Source organism: Triturus cristatus, chromosome 7 (genome assembly GCF_964204655.1).
Source record: "Triturus cristatus chromosome 7, aTriCri1.1, whole genome shotgun sequence".
In the NCBI taxonomy this organism is placed as follows: Eukaryota; Metazoa; Chordata; class Amphibia; order Caudata; family Salamandridae; genus Triturus; species Triturus cristatus.
Genome location: NC_140590.1, coordinates 1730023168 through 1730046013, shown reverse-complemented (window position 1 = coordinate 1730046013; position 22846 = coordinate 1730023168). Strand labels below are relative to the sequence as shown.

At 43.3% G+C, this 22846-nt stretch overlaps 1 protein-coding gene across 1 annotated transcript in view; it reads right to left on the bottom strand.

The window, feature by feature from the left end:
- Positions 1–22846, bottom strand: part of LOC146812913 (killer cell lectin-like receptor subfamily G member 1) — a 145398-nt gene that overhangs the window by 96890 nt on the left and 25662 nt on the right. Inside the window, exon 2 of the mRNA XM_085614645.1 lies at positions 18916–18963. Coding sequence (XP_085470771.1) covers positions 18916–18963 — 48 coding nt within the window. The remainder of the gene's footprint in view (positions 1–18915; positions 18964–22846) is intronic.

The window sequence follows — 22846 nt, the reverse complement described above, 5'->3', positions numbered from 1 at the left end:
CATCCATTACGGTGACAGGCACACCTTGTAATTCACATCGTCAGTGTGTAGGTGACAGACACACTTTGTTGTTCTATTGCCTGTTCTATTTCAGTGACCAGCACACTTTAGTATCATTTTTCATTACTTAATTTTGTTTGTGTCACACGTACTTTCTAACTTTTGTTTTTCAGAAGATTTGCTGCCTTACCTACATCTTACCTGATATTTCATGAAAGTTACTTACCTGTGATTTTACGTGTTGGTGCTTTACTCCACGTTCTGTATAATTTTGTTACCTTTGCGTAGCTTCTGCCTCACCAGCATGCAGTTTGATCCACCCTCTAAATTTCTACAAACAAAAGGAGAACCACCCATTCCATGGACCAGGTGGAAGGAGGAATTTATCACTTACCTTAAAGCCATCAATTGAGAACGTATGTCTGCTGAGAGAAAAAAGAACATTTTTCTTCACTGTTTGGGCTCTGAAGGACAAGTAGTTTATAGAACACTTCCTCCTGCCAGGTCTGGGGTTGATCACAAAGTGTATGATGAGGCCATTTTGCGTATAGAGGGTAGGTATAAACCAACAACTAGTGTTGCCCTTAATAGATTTAAATTCTATACTAGAGCTCAAGAAGAGGGAGAAAGTTTTGATGAATTTCTCACTGCTCCACGTGCATTGTCATTACATTGTAACTTTGGTTTCATGACTGATGAAATGATCAGGGATCAAATCATTGTTCATGTAAGAAGTAAGAAGGTACAGGAACAACTGTAGATAATGGGCGACCCTAATTTAGAAGCTGCCATTAGCACTGCTAAGGCCTTAGAACAATCCAATAAATGGATGAAGTCACTTAACAAAGAAACCAATTCCCCCACGTCCAGTGAGGTAAACACTGTCAACCCTAGAGCCTCCAAAGTGTATTCCGGTGACAAAATCTTGGAAAATTTGTTGGTTTCTCTCACAGGATCAAAATCAAGGAAGGTTCTGTTCCTGTGAAACAGAAATTAAGGGGAGTTCCCATCAGCATTAGGACTGAGTTAAAGAACATGTTAGATGGTATGATTGAGACTGACATAATTGAGGAAATTGAATCCTCAGAATGGGTTTCTCCCATTGTTTTAGCCCAAAAACCTGATAAAAGTATTAAGCTTTGTGTTGATTTGAGGGTGCTTAATGCATGTTTGATCGCTGATTGCCACCCTCTTTCCAACATTAACGAGATGGTATGCATGTTAGATAGTGCTTGTGTTTTTTCCACCCCTGATCTTCGATCGGCCTATCACCAAATCGAACTCACTAATGATTCCAAACACTTTACTGCTTTTATCACACCTCATGGCCTTCTTCAATTCAAGAGAATGCCTTTCGGTCTTGCCTCGGCCGCATTTGTCTTTCAGAGGGTCATGTACCACATTTTTAAAGATGTCAGCAAATTTGTTAAATGCTTCCAGGACGATATTTAAATTTTTTCTAAAAATGAAGAAGATCATTTCCATCATGTAAAGGAAGTTTGCCTTAGATTAGAAAAATGTGGTTTGACGCTTAAAGCTGGTAAATGTACTTTTTTTTTGCAAATCACTGGAATACCTAGGTCACACGCTTTCTGGTGACGGTGTAGTGCCCAAAAATCATTGGTTGATGCCATCGTCAATGCTCCTGCTCCTGACAGTAAAGGAAACCTTCTCTCTTTTGCGGGCCTGTGTGAATATTACCGCAAATTCACACAAAACTTTGCCACCAAAATGGAGCCCCTTAGGGAGTTGAGCAGAAAGTCTACTGAATTTAACTGGTCAGATAAACAGGAGATGGCTTTCAAACAGATCAAAAATGAAATTGTTAATGCACCCACCTTGAGGTCTTTCTGTCTTAATAAGAAATGCATTATCACTGTTGATGCCAGTCTTTATGGTCTTGGGGGAGGTCTTAGCCAATCTTCAGGAAAAGAAGAATGGTGCTTGGCTTTTGCTTCTAGGACTCTTTCTGTTACGGAAAGAAGATATGCTGTGATCGAGAGAGAGTTGTTAGCGTGCATATGGGCCTTAGAACACTTTCACAACTATGTCTGGGGAAATAGATTTACACTCAGAACTGGAATTCTACTGCCCGGATAGCTCGTCTCACATTACAGGAATATAATTTTGAGGTGGTGTATGTCCCAGGGAGAAACATTGTCACGCCTGATTTTCTTTCTAGGCTCCCGTGTCCTGATGAATGTGAGCTTCGTGATGAACAAGAAGTGGACATAGTTTCCACCTTCATGGATTTTGTATCTCAGGAGTTTTCGTGTTTGTCTGAGACTGAGTGGACGGCTGAAATGAATAAGGATGAAGTGTGTCAACACATTATTGAATGTGTGAGAAATGGTTGGCCCAAAGAAAGGTCGGCCAGTGCTGAAATTGCCCCTTTTTGTCATGTCAATGATGAAATTGAGGACATTGGTGGTTTGCTATTCAAAGGAGGTAAGATTATTCCCCCTGCTTCTTTGCAAAATAAAATTGTACTTCTTGCTCACCAAGGACACTTAGGCATGTCCTCTATGAAACGGCTTATCAGGGCCAACTTTTGGTGGCATGGACTTGACAAAATGGTGGATAGTTCTGTCAGAGAATGCCCAGAGTGTATCAGTAGTGATAAAATGCTGCAAAATTCTTCTGCCCCCCTTAAACCAGTTCCTTGGCCTGAGTGCCCGTGGCAAAAAGTGGCTTTTGATATTTCAGGCCCTTTTAAACACTTGCCTTCAAATGCCCGTTTTGCTTTGGTCATGGTGGACTACCACTCGAAATGGCCAGAGGTCAAATTTGTTGCGAATACCTCTACTCAAGTTATTATCACTTTTTTCAAAGAAGTTTTTGCATGTGAGGGGTCCCCTGAGGTTCTTGTAACAGATAATGGGGTACAACTCACATTACAAGAGATGGAAAGTTTTCTTCACATGTGTAATATCAAACTTATAACTACATCCTAATATGAGGCGAGAGAAAATGGCCAAGTGGAACAATTTAATCGTGTACTCAAAGATGGCATTCAGTCTGCTAGCATATCCAATGAGTCTTGGAAGAATGTTGTAATAAAAGAATTGTGGATGTATCGTATTACTCCTCATTCAGTGACTGGAGTCAGTCCTTTCAGACTTTTGAAGGGAAGAGAACCTATTTCGGATATCTGTCCATGGTGGATCAAAAAAGTTATTAAGGTTGATGAATGTGTTGATATGGATCTGATTGCTAAGCGTGTGGAAAATAAGCAAAATAAGATGAAAACATTGTTTGACTCCAAAATGAATGTTAAAGTTCCTGATTTTGTTGTGGGTGACTGGGTTAGGATTAAAAAACCTGGTTTCCTAGTAAAAGGTACTTCGAAGTTTGGTCATCCCATTAAGATTGTTAAAGTTTGCAAAAATAGTGTCATTACTCAAGATGGTAGAGTATGGAATGTAAGAAGGGTGGCCAAATGCAAATCTGTAAATCTCACCTCAGATAGAGATGAAGTTTCACCATTACATGTTTTGACTGGTCCCAATAGTAACTCTCTTCATTCCACCCAATCTGTGGCATCCAGAGTTAAATGTAATGATCGACCCAGGTTCTTACCTGCTAGGTACTTGTCTTGATTGTCTTGAAAATTATATGCATTTCCTTTTCTGTGTTAAGGGTGAGATGTGCTGCATCTTTCTTCTTTTTCTACCCTTCCTTCCCCATGTCCTTACCTGGAATATGGAACGTTGTGCCTGCGTTGTACGATGCTTGTTCCATGTTCCAGATTTCCCTGAAATTCAGTTATAGCTTCAACCTTGATGCTTATGGTTGTGCTGTGCCTCTCTGCAATAAACTTCAAAATTAACTCACCCCTTGAAGCCTCGTCATTACAACTAGCTTACCACGAGTTAAAACTTCTCCAGGCAAACCTACGGTCTGCTCCAGCAGGAACATTAATCACTGGAGTGATCTTGACGTTTTTATTGATGGCTGAAAATTGCTGGAAGCAAACAATGGGTCGGCAGGTGCTTTTAAAACGAAAATATGCTTGCAGCCAGGGCGCCTCACCCCAAGTCAGCGCCCGGTGCGGTGGCAACGATTGCACCGCCATAAAAAGCCGGCCCTGAGGAACAGAGATGGGGCAGGGAAGAGGAACAGAGACATAGCAAGAGATGGGGCAGGGAAGAGGAACAGAGACAGAGGAAGAGATGGGGCAGGGAAGAGGAACAGAGACGAGGAAGAGATGGGGCAGGGAAGAGGACCAGAGACAGAGGAAAAGATGGGGCAGGGAAGAGGAACAGAGATAGAGGCAGAGATGGGGATGGGGCAGGGAAGTAGAACAGAGACAGAGGAAGAGATGGGGCAGGGACGAGGAACAGAGACAGAGGAAGAGATGGGGCAGGGAAGAGGAAGAGAGACAAAGGAAGCGATGGGGCAGGGAAGAGGAACATAGACATAGCAAGAGATGGGGCAGGTAAGAGGAACAGAGAGAGAGGAAGAGATGGGGCAGGGAAGGGGAACAGAGACAGATGAAGAGATGTGGCAGGGAAGAGGAACAGAGACAGAGGAAGAGATGGGGCAGGGAAGAGGAACAGAGACAGAGGAAGATTGGTAGTTGTCAGGAAGAGGCACCTAAGAGAGTGATATAGGTGACAGCCTGGTTAGGGAAACATATGCCAGAAGTATGGGAAAATAGATTTGTAATGGGAAGCCGTGGGAAATGAAAAGTTAGAGTAAGATCAGAGAGAGGAGAGCCACACCATGGAAGGGTGACAGCATGATAGGCTCGTTTGAAAAGAAGGAAGTGCTGGGACAGAGTCAGTAGTGTGAGGTAGTGTGAGGTGGTTGAATGGGAGTATCTCCACTGCCTGTTAGAGTGTGATCAAATCCACCAGCCGGCCAATCAGATGCCCTCTTTCTGTGCACCCTTTCCACTTCCCGCCATCCTGCTGTCACAGTATGACGTTGTTTTTGCAGTCTCCACTCATGCTTTGGATCTTCCCAAAAATTCTATAGTTTGCCCACCTCAAGATGACGTAACACACAGTGCTCCCGTTCTGCAGTGATGGATTTATATTTGGTTCCTCTCTCATGGTGGGAGGGCCGCAGTTCACTCTGCTGCTCACACCCCCCTTCCCCCCTAATACCCACACTCTGGCCTCATTTGAGATGGTTCTGGTGTTGGGTACAAGAAGCCACCCCCAGCCCCTCCACCCACCCTGGCTTCATTGGCTGACTGCGACCAGATCTATGTCTGTTCTGCTTTCTGCATACCAACTGCTACTGTCCTAGATTCCCAAAGCTGTATTCCGTCCCTGCAGACATGATGTTGTAGTGAAGTAGTCAGCTCTGCCCTGGAATGCAAGTAATGATCTCTGGCCAGGGCCATTCACAGTAACAACAGCCTTTTACACTACAGGAGACAGGGTGGATAGAGGGAAGGAAACAGCGTCATGATGCAAAATGGTTGGGCCACCCTGCAGAATGTGATTAGGGGCCCCTGAGTCTCCCATAACAAATATCCATTGGCTTTGGGTTGAATGGGGCGACTGGACCAAAAGAGAGAAACAGAACTAAAATAGAAAGTGGGACAAAAGTGCATGAAGAGAGGAGAAACACTGGAGGGGAGAGAGGAGTGACACAAGTGACAGAACAGAGGAGAGGGTCAGACAAAGAGGTGGAGAAAGAGGGTAAGACAAAGCTTGCAAGAAGAGATGTCGGCTACAAAGTAGAGGGCTTTGACGGGAAGAGAAAGAATCCAAGAGAAGGTAGATGGGCACAGTACAAAAATACGGATGAGAGCGGAGGGGGGCAGTGGAAGATAGGCAAGATAAAATAAGATAGAAGAAAGATGAAATAATCAATAGAGGACTAAAAAGGATGGAGGCAGGAGAAAAAAAGGAGATAAAAGGAGGGAAAAGGTGCAGAAAAAGTAACAATATCAAAAGTGGACAAGGATCTGCAGCAAAGAAGATTGCTAAAGAAAGCAAAGGGAACATTATGGAAGCAGAGAAAGATAGAAGTGGAGAGTGGGAAGGAACAATAGAGAGCATGAAGACTGTACACATTGAGAGGGTGGATCAAATGGTAAAGAGGCCTGTGCTCGATCGCCGCCTGGCCTGCCTTCTTCTGCCTTCTTCTGCCTCTTTTTTACGTTTGTACCCTGCGTGCCTGAGTGCCTGCCCGCCCCCTTTTTCTTACTTTTGTACCCCGTGTGTCTGAGTGCCTGCCCGCCCCTTTTTCTTACTTCTGTACCCCGTGTGCCTGAGTGCCTGTTCCAGCCAGTGTTTGCACCTCTTGGTTCCTTCGCTCCGTCTTCCCGCCGCTGCCTCCCATGTGGCCCCGCCCCCCTGCTCCTATTGGATTTTCCCTCCCGCCTCCCAGCTGACCCCTCCTCCCCTCCCTCCCTCTTATGGCGACCGCTGCGCGGCGGAGTCAGTGACCCTTGACCCTCGGGTAGGTCACTTCCCCACCGCTGCAGCTCCGCCTGCCTGCCCGCCTTGACACCTGCTCTTCCCCCAGGTCAGCGCTCTGCTCGAATGCCGCCTGGCCTGCCTTCTTCTGCCTCTTTTTAGGTCTCGCATAGGGCAGCGCATGCGCTGCCTCTCCGAGGCATTAAGTAATTTGTAAATGTGTTGAATCTCCGCCTACTGCAGCTCTTTGTCAGTAATTGGTTCCTGAGCTTGTCTGTTTTAGTGTGTTGGTTTCTGACAGGCTAATGCCCTTTGTCGATCAGCCTTTACTTTTTTAAGAACGCCCACGCAGCACCGCCTAACTACAGTAAACATGCTTTATGTGGCATGAAGTGTTTCAGTTGGAACTCTTTTGTTTCTTTTCGTGGCTATTGCTGAAAGAGTTTAGCTGTGTTTAGTTTGAGGCATTGGAATGAAGTGAATTGGGTCAGTAGCGTGTTTTATTATTATAGCTGTGTTTACTTTGAATTGGGTCCATAGCGTGTTTTATTAGCTGTGTTTTCTTTGAGGCATTGGAATGGAGTGAATTGGTTCCGTACTTTTAGTGTACGATGGTCCGTTTCTGCTATTTATTTTGTTTTCATTTTTTTTTTCAGAACAATTACACTGTTATTTAGCGCGTTTTACTTATGTAACTAGAAGGGTTTAGCTGTGTTATTTTGCTGCATTGGAATGGAGTGATTTGGCTCGTAATTTTAGTGTACGATGTTCCTTTTTCTGCTTTTTTGCTTATGTTTATTTATTTTCCCGGGAGAGTTGCATTGCTATTTAGCGCGTTTTGATTTATTTTCCCGGGAGTTTGGCTGTCTTTACTTTGTGGCATTGGAATGGAAAAGACCTTTCGCATCACTCTGTGTCTTCATTTGCATCTCTTTGAGGCTGGGAACGAAGAGATTACAATCTATACTGCCCATTTTAATGTACTTCATTATCTTGGCCTGGTTTCGGTTCTCAGCTGTCACAAACAAGTTGACGCTTCACACCATACCAGACTTTCTGTCTTCCGATTTTTTTACCCTTTTCACACATTATTCCCAATTGAAGGGCACTGCGAAGTGGCTGTGTGCGCGTAGCGTGGATGCGGGTAGGAAACCCTTGAATAATAGTGTACATGGGCGCAATGCTTCAGGCTCTTTTATAATTGTCCCTTGTGCCTTTATGAATATATAGCAAATGGCACACCATGTACTGACTTCGTAAGGATAGCAGGATGATTTGATGTGTGAATGAAGTCCCGTAAATATACGATCATACTTGATATCAGCAGCGAGCGTGAAGCGTGTTGATGTGTAAAATGGTATACATTTGCCCAAAACAAACGTTTCTTATTTACAACTGTGCTCGTGTTATAAGGAACATCAGTTTAGCCTTTGGTGCTGTTTTGTTGTTGTAACCACATGGGCTCACTGTTTTCGGGTGTTTTATACTTGCAAGCTCTAACTTTATTAATCCCTCTCGAATCTCATCCCATGTTCTAAGTATGTAAAGACGGCAGGATGATTTCATGTTACAATTTCGTGCTGTAACTATACTATCGCAGCTGATGTTAGCAGTGAGCGTGAAAATTCATCATTTTGTAGACAAGCACGCCGTCGTGCATAAAACTAAACATTTGTATTTGAAAATATGCTCGTCTTATAGTGTATATGGGCTCACTGCTGCAGGCAGCTTTTTTAGTTGTAACTTGTGCCCTTATTAATTCTCAATAAATGTCACATTATATTCCAAGTGTGTAAGGATAGCAGGATGAGCTGAGATAACAATTACGTGCTGACATTATACTATCACACCTGATGTAATCTGGGAGTTTTGCGAGCATTGGAATGGAGTGATTTGGGTCGTAATTACTATTGCAGCTGATGTTAGCAGCGAGCGTGAAATTTCCTGATTTTGTAGACAAGCACGCCGTCATGCTTAAAACTCAGCATTTGTATTTGAAAATATGCTCATCTTATAGTGTATATGTGCTCAGTGCTGCAGGCAGTGTTTTTAGTTGTAACTTCTGCCCTTATTAAATGTCACATTATATTCCAAGTGTGTAAGGATAGCAGGATGAGCTAAGATAACAAATACGTGCTGACATTACATTATCACACCTGATGTAATCTTGGAGTCTTGCGAGCATTGGAATGGAGTGATTTGGGTCCGTAGTTTTAGTGTACGATGGTCCATTTCTGCTATTTATTTTGTTTTAATTTATTTTTCCGGAAGAGTTGTACTGCTATTTAGGTCGTTGTATTTATTTTACTAGAAGGGTTTAGCTGTCTTTATTTTGCGGCATTGGATTGGAGTGATTTGGCTCGTAATTACTATCGCAGCTGATGTTAGCAGCGAGCGTGAAAATTCCTGATTTTGTAGACAAGCACGGCGTCGTACTTAAAACTCAGCATTTGTATTTGAAAATATGCTCGTCTTATAGTGTATATGGGCTCAGTGCTGCAGGCAGTTTTTTTAGTTGTAACTTCTGCCCTTATTAATTTGAAATAAATGACACATTATATTCCAAGTGTGTAAGGATAGCAGGATGAGCTGAGATAACAATTACGTGCTGACATTATACTATCACATCTGATGTAATCTGCGAGTTTTGCGAGCATTGGAATGGAGTGATTTGGGTAGTAATTACTATCGCAGCTGATGTTAGCAGCGAGCGTGAAAATTCCTGATTTTGTAGACAAGCACGCCGTCGTGCTTAAAACTCAGCATTTGTATTTGAAAATATGCTCGTCTTATAGTGTATATGGGCTCAATGCTGCAGGCAGTTTCTTTAGTTGTAACTTGTGCTCTTATTAATTTGAAATAAATGACACATTATATTCCAAGCGTGTAAGGATAGCAGGATGAGCTGAGATCACAATTACGTGCTGACATTACACTATCACACCTGCTGTAATCTGCGAGTCTTGCGAGCATTGGAATGGAGTCATTTGGGTCCGTAGTTTTAGTGTGCGATGGTCCGTTTCTGCTATTTATTTTGTTTTAATTTATTTTTCCGGAAGAGTTGTACTGCTATTCAGGTCGTTGTATTTATTTTACTGGAAGGGTTTAGCTGTCTTTATTTTGCGGCATTGGAATGGAGTGATTTGGGTCGTAATTTTAGTGTACGATGGTCCGTTTCTGCTTTTGGGCTTATTTTTATTTATTTTCCCGGGAGTTTGGCTGTTTTTACTTTGCGGCATTAGAATGGAAAAGACCTTTCGCATCACTCTGTGTCTTCATTTGCATGTCTTTGAAGCTGGGAACGAAGAGATTATAATCTATACTGCCCATCTCAATGTACTTAATTATCTTGGCCTGGTTTCGGTTCTCAGCTGTCACAAACAAGCTGACACTTCACACCATACCAGACTTTCTGTCTTCCGATTTTTTTACCCTTTTCACACATTATTCCCAATTGAAGGGGACTGCGAAGTGGCTGTGTGCGCGTAGCGTGGATGCGGGTAGGAAACCCTTGAATAATAGTGTACATGGGCGCAATGCTTCAGGCTCTTTTATAGTTGTCCCTTGTGCCTTTATGAATATATAGCAAATGGCACACCATGTACTGACTTCGTAAGGATAGCAGGATGATTTGATGTGTGAATGAAGTCCCGTAAATATACGATCATACTTGATATCAGCAGCGAGCGTGAAGCGTGTTGATGTGTAAAATGGTATACATTTGCCCAAAACAAACGTTTCTTATTTACAACTGTGCTTGTGTTATAAGGAACATCACTTTAGCCTTTGGTGCTGTTTTGTTGTTGTAACCACATGGGCTCACTGTTTTCGGGTGTTTTATACTTGCAAGCTCTAACTTTATCAATCCCTCTCGAATCTCATCCCATGTTCTAAGTATGTAAAGACGGCAGGATGATTTCATGTTACAATTTCGTGCTGTAACTATACTATCGCAGCTGATGTTAGCAGTGAGCGTGAAAATTCATCATTTTGTAGACAAGCACGCCGTCGTGCATAAAACTAAACATTTGTATTTGAAACTATGCTTGTCTTATAGTGTATATGGGCTCAGTGCTGCAGGCATTTTTTTTTAGTTGTAACTTCTGCCCTTATTAATTCTCAATAAATTTCACATTATATTCCAAGTGTGTAAGGATAGCAGGATGAGCTGAGATAACAATTACGTGCTGACATTATACTATCACACCTGATGTAATCTGCGAGTTTTGCGAGCATTGGAATGGAGTGATTTGGGTCGTAATTACCATCGCAGCTGATGTTAGCAGCGAGCGTGAAAATTCGTGATTTTGTAGACAAGCACGCCGTCGTGCTTAAAACTCAGCATTTGTATTTGAAAATATGCTCGTCTTATAGTGTATATGTGCTCAGTGCTGCAGGCAGTTTTTTTAGTTGTAACTTCTGCCCTTATTAATTCTCAATAAATGTCACATTATATTCCAAGTGTGTAAGGATAGCAGGATGAGCTGAGATAACAATTACGTGCTGACATTATACTATCACACCTGATGTAATCTGGGAGTTTTGCGAGCATTGGAATGGAGTGATTTGGGTCGTAATTACTATCGCAGCTGATGTTAGCAGCGAGCGTGAAAATTCCTGATTTTGTAAGCAAGCACGCCGTCGTGCTTAAAACTCAGCATTTGTATTTGAAAATATGCTCGTCTTATAGTGTATATGGGCTCAGTGCTGCAGGCAGTTTTTTTAGTTGTAACTTGTGCTCTTATTAATTTGAAATAAATGTCACATTATATTCCAAGTGTGTAAGGATAGCAGGATGAGCTGAGATCACAATTACGTGCTGACATTACACTATCACACCTGCTGTAATCTGCGAGTCTTGCGAGCATTGGAATGGAGTGATTTGGGTCCGTAGTTTTAGTGTGCGATGGTCCGTTTCTGCTATTTATTTTGTTTTAATTTATTTTTCCGGAAGAGTTGTACTGCTATTCAGGTCGTTGTATTTATTTTACTGGAAGGGTTTAGCTGTCTTTATTTTGCGGCATTGGAATGGAGTGATTTGGGTCGTAATTTTAGTGTACGATGGTCCGTTTCTGCTTTTGGGCTTATTTTTATTTATTTTCCCGGGAGTTTGGCTGTCTTCACTTTGCGGCATTGGAATGGAAAAGACCTTTCACATCACTCTGTGTCTTCATTTGCATGTCTTTGAAGCTGGGAACGAAGAGATTACAATCTATACTGCCCATCTCAATGTACTTAATTATCTTGGCCTGGTTTCTTTCGTTTTTTAGCTGCCACAAACAAGCTGACACTTCACACCATACCAGACTTTCTGTCTTCCGATTTTTTTACCCTTTTCACACATTATTCCCAATTGAAGGGCACTGCGAAGTGGCTGTGTGCGCGTAGCGTGGATGCGGGTAGGAAACCCTTGAATAATAGTGTACATGGGCGCAATGCTTCAGGCTCTTTTATAATTGTCCCTTGTGCCTTTATGAATATATAACAAATGGCACACCATGTACTGACTTCGTAAGGATAGCAGGATGATTTGATGTGTGAATGAAGTCCCGTAAATATACGATCATACTTGATATCAGCAGCGAGCGTGAAGCGTGTTGATGTGTAAAATGGTATACATTTGCCCAAAACAAACGTTTCTTATTTACAACTGTGCTTGTGTTATAAGGAACATCACTTTAGCCTTTGGTGCTGTTTTGTTGTTGTAACCACATGGGCTCACTGTTTTCGGGTGTTTTATACTTGCAAGCTCTAACTTTATTAATCCCTCTCGAATCTCATCCCATGTTCTAAGTATGTAAAGACGGCAGGATGATTTCATGTTACAATTTCGTGCTGTAACTATACTATCGCAGCTGATGTTAGCAGTGAGCGTGAAAATTCATCATTTTGTAGACAAGCACGCCGTCGTGCATAAAACTAAACATTTGTATTTGAAACTATGCTTGTCTTATAGTGTATATGGGCTCAGTGCTGCAGGCATTTTTTTTAGTTGTAACTTCTGCCCTTATTAATTCTCAATAAATGTCACATTATATTCCAAGTGTGTAAGGATAGCAGGATGAGCTGAGATAACAATTACGTGCTGACATTATACTATCACACCTGATGTAATCTGCGAGTTTTGCGAGCATTGGAATGGAGTGATTTGGGTCGTAATTACTATCGCAGCTGATGTTAGCAGCGAGCGTGAAAATTCATGATTTTGTAGGCAAGCACGCCGTCGTGCTTAAAACTCAGCATTTGTATTTGAAAATATGCTCGTCTTATAGTGTATATGGGCTCAGTGCTGCAGGCAGTTTTTTTAGTTGTAACTTCTGCCCTTATTAATTCTCAATAAATGTCACATTATATTCCAAGTGTGTATGGATAGCAGGATGAGCTGAGATAACAATTACGTGCTGACATTATACTATCACACCTGATGTAATCTGCGAGTTTTGCGAGCATTGGAATATAGTTATTTGGGTCCGTAGTTTTAGTGTACGATGGTCCATTTCTGCTATTTATTTTGTTTTAATTTATTTTTCGGGAAGAGTTGTACTGCTATTTAGGTCGTTGTATTTATTTTACTAGAAGGGTTTAGCTGTCTTTATTTTGCGGCATTGGAATGGAGTGATTTGGCTCGTAATTACTATCGCAGCTGATGTTAGCAGCGAGCGTGAAAATTTCTGATTTTGTAGACAAGCACGCCGTCGTGCTTAAAACTCAGCATTTGTATTTGAAAATATGTTTGTCTTATAGTGTATATGGGCTCAGTGCTGCAGGCAGTTTTTTTAGTTGTAACTTGTGCCCTTATTAATTCTCAATAAATGTCACATTATATTCCAAGTGTGTAAGGATAGCAGGATGAGCTGAGATAACAATTACGTGCTGACATTATACTATCACACCTGATGTAATCTGCGAGTTTTGCGAGCATTGGAATGGAGTGATTTGGGTCGTAATTACTATCGCAGCTGATGTTAGCAGCGAGCGTGAAAATTCCTGATTTTGTAGACAAGCACGCCGTCGTGCTTAAAACTCAGCATTTGTATTTGAAAATATTCTCGTCTTATAGTGTATATGGGCTCAGTGCTGCAGGCAGTTTTTTTAGTTGTAACTTCTGCCCTTATTAATTCTCAATAAATGTCACATTATATTCCAAGTGTGTATGGATAGCAGGATGAGCTGAGATAACAATTACGTGCTGACATTATACTATCACACCTGATGTAATCTGCGAGTTTTGCGAGCATTGGAATATAGTTATTTGGGTCCGTAGTTTTAGTGTACGATGGTCCATTTCTGCTATTTATTTTGTTTTAATTTATTTTTCGGGAAGAGTTGTACTGCTATTTAGGTCGTTGTATTTATTTTACTAGAAGGGTTTAGCTGTCTTTATTTTGCGGCATTGGAATGGAGTGATTTGGCTCGTAATTACTATCGCAGCTGATGTTAGCAGCGAGCGTGAAAATTTCTGATTTTGTAGACAAGCACGCCGTCGTGCTTAAAACTCAGCATTTTTATTTGAAAATATGTTTGTCTTATAGTGTATATGGGCTCAGTGCTGCAGGCAGTTTTTTTAGTTGTAACTTGTGCCCTTATTAATTCTCAATAAATGTCACATTATATTCCAAGTGTGTAAGGATAGCAGGATGAGCTGAGATAACAATTACGTGCTGACATTATACTATCACACCTGATGTAATCTGCGAGTTTTGCGAGCATTGGAATGGAGTGATTTGGGTCGTAATTACTATTGCAGCTAATGTTAGCAGCGAGCGTGAAAATTCCTGATTTTGTAGACAAGCACGCCGTCGTGCTTAAAACTCAGCATTTGTATTTGAAAATATGCTCGTCTTATAGTGTATATGGGCTCAGTGCTGCAGGCAGTTTTTTTAGTTGTAACTTCTGCCCTTATTAATTCTGAATAAATGTCATAATATATTCCAAGTGTGTAAGGATAGCAGGATGAGCTAAGATAACAAATACGTGCTAACATTACATTATCACACCTGATGTAATCTTGGAGTCTTGCGAGCATTGGAATGGAGTGATTTGGGTCCGTAGTTTTAGTGTACGATAGCTCTAAAATTTACAAATGCGAGACCTGTTGCATTGTAAATGCTTGTTTACTTTTGTACCCTGCGTGCCTGAGTGCCTGCCCGCCCCCTTTTTCTTACTTTTGTACCCTGTGTGTCTGAGTGCCTGCCCGCCCCTTTTTCTTACTTCTGTACCCCGTGTGCCTGAGTGCCTGTTCCAGCCAGTGTTCGCACCTCTTGGTTCCTTTGCTCCGTCTTCCCGCCGCTGCCTCCCGTGCGGCCCCGCCCCCCTGCTCCTATTGGATTTTCCCTCCCGCCTCCCAGCTGGCCCCTCGTCCCCTCCTTCCCTCTTATGGCGACCGCTGCGCGGCGGAGTCAGTGACCCTTGACCCTCGGGTAGGTCACTTCCCCACCGCTGCAGCTCCGCCTGCCTGCCCGCCTTGACGCCTGCTCTTCCCCCAGGTCAGCGCTCTGCTCGATCGCCGCCTGGCCTGCCTTCTTCTGCCTCTTTTTTACTTTTGTACCCTGCGTGCCTGCCTGCCCCCTTTTTTCTTACTGTTGTACCCCGTGTGTCTGAGTGCCTGCCCGCCCCTTTTTCTTACTTCTGTACCCCGTGTGCCTGAGTGCCTGTTCCAGCCAGTGTTCGCACCTCTTGGTTCCTTCGCTCTGTCTTCCTGCCGCTGCCTCCTGTGCGGCCCCACCCCCTGCTCCTATTGGATTTTCCCTCCCGCCTCCCAGCTAACCCCCCTCCCCTCCCTCCCTCTTATGGCAACCGTTGCGTGGCCGCATGCAGCGGGCGCGCCGCTGGTGTGCCGAAGGCGCGCCAAAGTCAAGCCCGTCCGCGCCTGGACTGCGCCCAGGGCCAGGACCCCTGAACCTCGCCAGAACCAGCCAAGCCGACAGAGATACGACGCCGCCACCCTCCACGCACTCAACACCGACCGACAGCCAGCATGCTACCAAGCCACTCCGAAACGCACCCACGGAGCATTCACCTGCCACACCTGCAAGTTCACCTGCACCCCAACCGCCAAGCCAGACTCCAGCACCGATCACCTCAAGTGCATCCTACTCAACACCCGCTCCGTCCACAGGCACGCCATCGAACTCTGGAACCTTCTCGACACAACCTCACCAGACATCGCCTTCCTCACAGAAACATGGATAAACGCCTCCTCAGCCCCTGACATCGCCATAGCCATCCCGGATGGCTACAAGATCACCCGGAAGGACCGCGTCAACCAAACCGGAGGAGGCATCGCCATCATCCACAGGAACACCATCCGGATCACGACCAACGCCGAAGACACCCTCACCGGCGCCGAACACCTTCACTTCCAGATACACACCAACCCCAAGACCACCCTCAGAGGCACCCTCATCTACAGACCCCCGGGACCACGTGCACAATTCAGCGAAGCCATCGCAGACTTCATCAGCCCGCACGCCCTCACCTCGTCAGACTACATCCTCCTAGGAGACCTCAACTTCCACCTGGAAAACAACAATGACAGCAACACCGCCACCCTGATGGACAACCTCGCCAACTTCGGACTCAAGCAACTGGTGAACACCCCGACCCACTACGCCGGCCACATGCTCGACCCCATCTTCTCCAGCAAGCACATCTCCTTCAGCCATTCCACCGGACTACACTGGATGGACCACAGCTGCGTCCATTTCAACTTCATGAGAACCACAACCCACCACCACCCTCAACAGGTCCCCCGCAGAAGCTGGAGCAAGATCACCGCCGACCAGCTCACCACCTCCCTCAGCCAGAACCCCCCCACCATCACGAAGGACCCCAATGAAGCAGCCCGCAACTTCACACACTGGCTCACCAACTGCGCCGATGACCTCGCACCACTGAAGAACCCCCCCAGCAGACACGGCAGCAAGAAAGCCTCCTGGTTCACAAACGACCTCAAAATCTCCAAGAAAACCTGCCGCACCCTTGAGAAAGCCTGGCGCCATGACCAAACAGCAGAAAACATGACAGCCCTCAAGAACGCCACCCGCAAACACCACCAACTGATCCGCACCACCAAAAGGACCACATTCAAAGAACGACTGGACAACAACTCCCACAACAGCAAGGAACTCTTCAGCATCGTCAAAGAGCTCTCCAGCCCCAGCGCCTGCAACAACGACATCACACCCTCGCAGGACCTCTGCGACTCACTCGCCTCGTTCTTCCACCGCAAGATTGCCGACATACACAACAGCTTTGGCGCACATACCACGCACCCTACCACCGATCCGGCGCCCCCTACCACCACCCTCCGCACCTGGACGTCGGTCAGCACCAAAGACACCACCCACACGATGAACACCATCCATTCCGGTTCCCCTACCGACCCCTGCCCACACCACATCTTCAACAGAGCCGACTCCGTCATCGCACCCCAACTCCGGGACATCATCAACAACTCCTTCGCATCCGCCACCTTCCCAGAGAGCTGGAAACACGCCGAGCTCAGCGCCCTCCTGAAGAAACCCACCGCGGACCCGACGGACCTCAAGAACTTCCGACCCATCTCGCTCCTCCCGTTTCCGGCCAAAGTCATCGAGAAGATCGTCAACAAGCAGCTCTCCACCTTCCTCGAGACTAACGGATCCCTCGACCTCTCGCAGTCCGGCTTCCGAGCTAACCACAGCACCGAGACCGCCCTCATCGCAGCCACCAACGACATCAGGTCCCTGCTAGACAACGGGGAAACAGCCGCCCTCATCCTCCTGGACCTCTCGGCAGCCTTCGACACCGTATGTCACCGCACCCTGATACAGTGCCTCAGCAACATAGGAATCCAAGGAAAGGCCTTGGAGTGGATCACCTCGTTCCTCGCCAGTAGAACACAGAAAGTCCGTCTTCCCCCGTTTCGGTCCTCGGCCACCGAAGTCATCTGCGGTGTCCCGCAAGGATCCTCGCTCAGCCCCACCCTCTTCAACGTCTACATGAGCCCCCTCGCAGCCATCGCATGCCAACACAGCCTTAACATCATCTCCTACGCCGACGACACCCAGCTGATCCTCTCCCTCACCAACGACCCCGCCACCGCCAGAGCCAACCTCCAGGAAGGAATGAAAGACGTCGCGGAATGGATGAAGCTCACCCGGTTGAAACTGAACTCCGATAAGACGGAAGTCCTCTTCCTGGGAACCTCCCCCTCCGCCTGGGACGACTCCTGGCGGCCCCCCGCCCTGGGCTCCGCCCCAAAGCCTACGGACCATGCACGCAACCTGGGCTTCATCCTGGACTCTTCGCTCACAATGACCAAGCAAGTCAACGCCATTTCATCATCCTGCTTCAACACCCTGCGCACCCTCCGAAAGATCTTCCGGTGAATCCCCACAGACACCAGGAAGATGGTCACGCAGGCCCTCGTCACCAGCCGTCTGGACTACGGCAACACCCTCTACGCTGGAACCACAGCCAAACTACAGAAGCGACTCCAGCGCATACAGAACGCCTCTGCATGACTTATCCTGGACACCCCCCGCTTCAGCCACATCTCCCCCCAGCTGAGAGACCTGCACTGGCTCCCCATCAGCAGGAGGATCACGTTCAGGCTCCTCACCCACGCACACAAAGCTCTCCACAACATGGGCCCGCATACCTCAACAACCGACTCACATTCTACACGGCCACCCGCCAGCTCCGCTCCACCAGCCTCGCCCTCGCCACCGTCCCACGCTTCCACAAGACCACCGCCGGAGGAAGATCCTTCTCCTACCTGGCGGCTAAGACTTGGAACTCCCTCCCCACCCACCTACGTCTGGCCAAGAACCATCTCTCCTTCAGGAAACAGCTCAAGAGCAGTAGCGCCCCCCCCCCCCACCCCCCCAGCGCCTTGAGAGCCTTCGGGTGAGTAGCGCGCTTTATAAATCTAGTGATTGATTGATTGATTGATTGATTGATTGATTGATTGATTGAATTCAGGGTGCCAGGAGATTCATTGCTTGTAGCAACAAGGAAAAGGGATAGTGCCTCATGCCTTTTCTTAGTTGCAATCCATCTGTTTAGGAGTTTAGTTCTGTCTATCTATTGCCACTAGGATCAAACTCCCAGCACCCTGTAGCTCTGACATGATGAGGTACTCAATGGCGGCTGGGGGAGTTTGAAATTGGTGGGCATAAATTGACCACCCAAAGAGTAGCATGTCAGTGTTAGCTCAACCTGATCAAGGAGTGCTTGCTGGATACAAACCCAAAGATCTCTTTTTTTGTTAAATGCTCAGAGCCAAAAGACAAACTACATTTTCAAGAAATGAGAAGAGAAAACAAACACCAAGGGGACACAGTTTTTTTTCATCGGAAATTGCCTGTATTAGGCATTCACAAAATCACTAAAAACTGGAGAGTCTGAATAAAAGTCATAAGCACATGTATGATAACCTTTGCTTTTCTCTTGCACACTACTGTTAGGAAAACCTCACATTCATATGACATGTCAATATTATAATAACAAGTGACACAGTTTAATGAAGTTACTGGCAAGCAGCAAGAAATACCTTCATTTCTGGATTTAGGAATCACACTCAGATTTGTATAGATGGCCTCTGAAAAACACCAACGAATGGTTAGATTATGATAAATGCAAAAATGAATTTCAACAATAACATGCAGCAATTTGAAATAAAATAAAGAACGAAAGTGAGAAAGAGGGGGGGACATAATAACAAAAGAAGAGCTATAGGAGGAAAACGCCAAGCACCACAATGTTTGAAAAACAGCAGCTTCAGTTGCATGAGAGAGATTAGGCTTTTAAGGGTGAATTTTCAATATTAACACACTCTTGCCAGAATATGTTAGATAGAAAAGAATAATATGTATCTGGAAACTCAACATTCACCTAGAGGATCTTTGGTGCTATATGATATTTATTTTTGTTTATTTCAAAGTATTTTATTACGTGAAAGAAACAAAATACACATAAGATTAGGTACCAGAATTCAAGGCTCGTATATGCCACTCACACAGTGAGTTTACATGACATCTAGAAAAAATATATCATTAACTCTTTGAGATTAGAGCGGAGAAAAGCAGGAATGATAAATAGAAAAGAGATAGAACAGGGTCATATGTTTATGATCACAGTTATGTGCCTTCCACTATTCATATTTTTGGGAAGACATAAAAAAACAGTTTAAATCACTGGAAAAGGAAGGAATGAAGAATTTAGCTTTGTTGTGAAGGACATTGATACAAGATCCAATGCAGGTATAACAGATACATTTTAGATACTTTCCAAATTCCTGGTGGCTTGGATTGTTTTAAGATAGTAGTCTAGATTTCCACTAATGGAACGAGTAGTAGTTGTTCAGGGAGGTTGTTTAAGAGCAATGCCATCCGCTCCTCTGAAAGGAAACTTTTGAAGCAGATTTCCATTTGCAAAAACAATTTAAGTTGAGAAGTAAGTCACAAAGGTAATTATCATTTGTATTCAAACAATTAGAACCACATGGACCAGGGAAAAAGATTAAAAAAGCAATAAGAGAGTTTGATGTTTAGGATCACATCTATAAATGTAAAGATTTTTGTTCAGAATTTCTTTAGCATCGAATGGTAGAACAACATATGAGCCAGCTCATCTGTGTCCAGGTTGCAGATCCATCATAAGGGATTGCCTCGGAGATTCAACTAATGAAGCTGTAGTGGGGTCCAATTTCTTCTATGGAGAAGGTGGTTCTTTCTTTCAGCTAAAGAAGGGGTTGTTTTATTCTTGAAGAAGAGGCACAGACTACTGGCCAAATTAGTACAGTTTGGTCTGAATCAAATTCGGATTACCATGTAGTGTGTGTAGCTGTGGTTAGTTTGGTATATTTATATTTAGCTAGATGTCTCAAGTAGAGTGTGGTGACCATATGCCCACCTTTACCTAATGTGTAAATGAGATCTAGAATAGAGGGATTCAGATCACTATTTTTAGTTCCTTTCAGTTTTGGGACACAACACAATTCTATATCATTTACATCCTATGTACTCCATAGTTTGGCAACTAATATTTTTCCTATTTAGTACTTAGTTGTTTTACTTTGAACATTCCTTTCAATGATCATTCTCTCCAATTAATATCTCGACCATCTATTTTAGTTATTTTATTATTCCCTAATGAAGGTACATTAGAGTTCCTAAGTTTGGTTTATAGCTTCAAATCTATGCATAAAATATTTTTTAGTGCCACTAGAAAATAAGTTTGGAGTGAGGGTGCTTAATTTTACATTCAGATCAAAACAAAAATGTCAGAAAACTAGAGGTTTAGAGAATCAAATGTTTACATATCAAGCTAGATTGAATGTCATGAGTCAAGCTAGGTCAACCATCTGGCACCTACATTCACATAGAGAAAGTTTGGTGCTATCTATTAGATGTTTATTAAGCCTAACAACTGTACAAATGTTATCAACATTATGGGGATGAATGTTTGAGAAGCCGTCCAGGATTAAACTCTGTGACCATAGGGTAAACACTTATCCTTGCAGTGGATGCATTAACCCAGACAGCATTAGCTTATTTTAGATCAAGCTGGTATTTTTTTTTGGGAAAGCTCTGTAGCAGAGATTTTACATAAGGAGTTGGGTCATCTCATTTTAAATGTTAAGTTTTTGAAAATCTTGCTGATCCTCATCATCTCTCTTCCTGGTCACATCCCTTATCTTTTGAAATTGACCATTCATCCAAAACATGCACCTCCTTCCTTTCCAACTTTAAAATGTTTCACTTTTCTTTTCTTCTGTTCTTTCTTTTTATTAGATCTTGTGGAGTTGGCATAAATGTGGGCAATTATGGTATTTCAAGTTATCCCTTTAGAAGATTCCTGGGTGATACTGAGTTCATTCATGGTAATTTGGGCATAACTAAAAAGTATAATTGTTTTCTTGTATATCTAGAACTTAGAATAATTCTCAATCTCCATGGCTGACCTGGGATCCAAAAGCAGACCTGGTAGCCATTTCAGTCGAGTCCTCCTGCCATGCATAGAAATCAAGAGCACTAGGCGAGCCCAACTACTGCAAGTGAGTTCTGAAGGGTTCTCCCGCCAACACATTTTCAAAAATACAAACACATAACAGGTAACAATAATCTTTTGAACATATGCTGACAAAAAGGTCCTAACATTTACAATATAGTAAATAATGATCTCACTTTGGAACAATCTGTGTCCGCAATATGCATCATTTGCTTTCAAGTAACTACATACAATTTGGCAAAATTACAAATATATACACAAAATGAAAGTCCACTGTTGTACATTGTAACTTTAGACTGGCTGCTCCAGTAAGCATGGGCTCCCTTTGCAGCTAAGAACAATGTCTCAACTGGAGAGTATTTAGGAGAGGACAATTTACAAGCGGTGAATTCAATCACATGTGGGGAGGGGAACAAAGGAGGGGAGACCACAGCGTCGTGGTGAGGTAAAGAGAGTCAAATTTTATAATTCTGTAATTCTGTAAGTACATATATTTATACAATGACCATAACACACAAGGTGGGCACTGAGCGTGCTAGTGAGAAGTGGACGGCGCAGTGACACAAAGGTGCAAAAAACAGCGTGAACGACGAATATTGACAACAAAAGAATTGTGAACCTCTACTTATAACAAGAAAACCACATATGCAGATAACAAAATATATTAGAATAAATATCTAAAATTCAACCATATGGAAAACAAAAACAAAGAAACGCACAAAATTGTGACTAAAGTAGAACTAATGAAACCAAACAATAACCATTAAAACAAAACTTTCAACGCTAATAAAATCTATATATTAACTAAATGCTCAGAATCACATAGTATATATAAATATATTGATACATATGAACACATTATATAGATAACCTAAAAATATTTTACATTTAAAATGAAACTGCAGATAAGCTTTTACTGTAAATGATTAGAACAAATTCAAACCAATGACAGAACAACCTATGAAATTACATTTTTAAACAGTTAATGAATAGAAACACTTTCCCAATAAAAAAAACAGTTATATATAAAAAGGACATAAAAACACAATAAAAATGCATCCTAAAATGCTACCAGTGGTGCAAAGCACCACTTTGCCAGATGGAAGTTTCACGTACGAAGATTGCTATACTTCATTGAAATACTCAATTCAACTCACAAAGCATTTTTTTTTAAATAACATGACCTAGTACCAACAAAAAAACTAAAATAAAGTAGGTTAAATAAATAACTAAAACTACATTATACATTTGCATCTTCAAAAAACAAGTACACTCACTAAGAGAAGCTAAAATGGAAGAAAAGGGATAAAAGAATCAAGCCACAGACACCTGAAACTGACAAGTCCAAGAAAGACATACTCAAAAGTAAGTATTATAACTAAAAGAAGAAAATTAAATTTAAAATAACAAATATTTCCGAGACATTATTTTAAAAAACAAAAATTAAAGTGACAAAATAAAAACAAAAATAT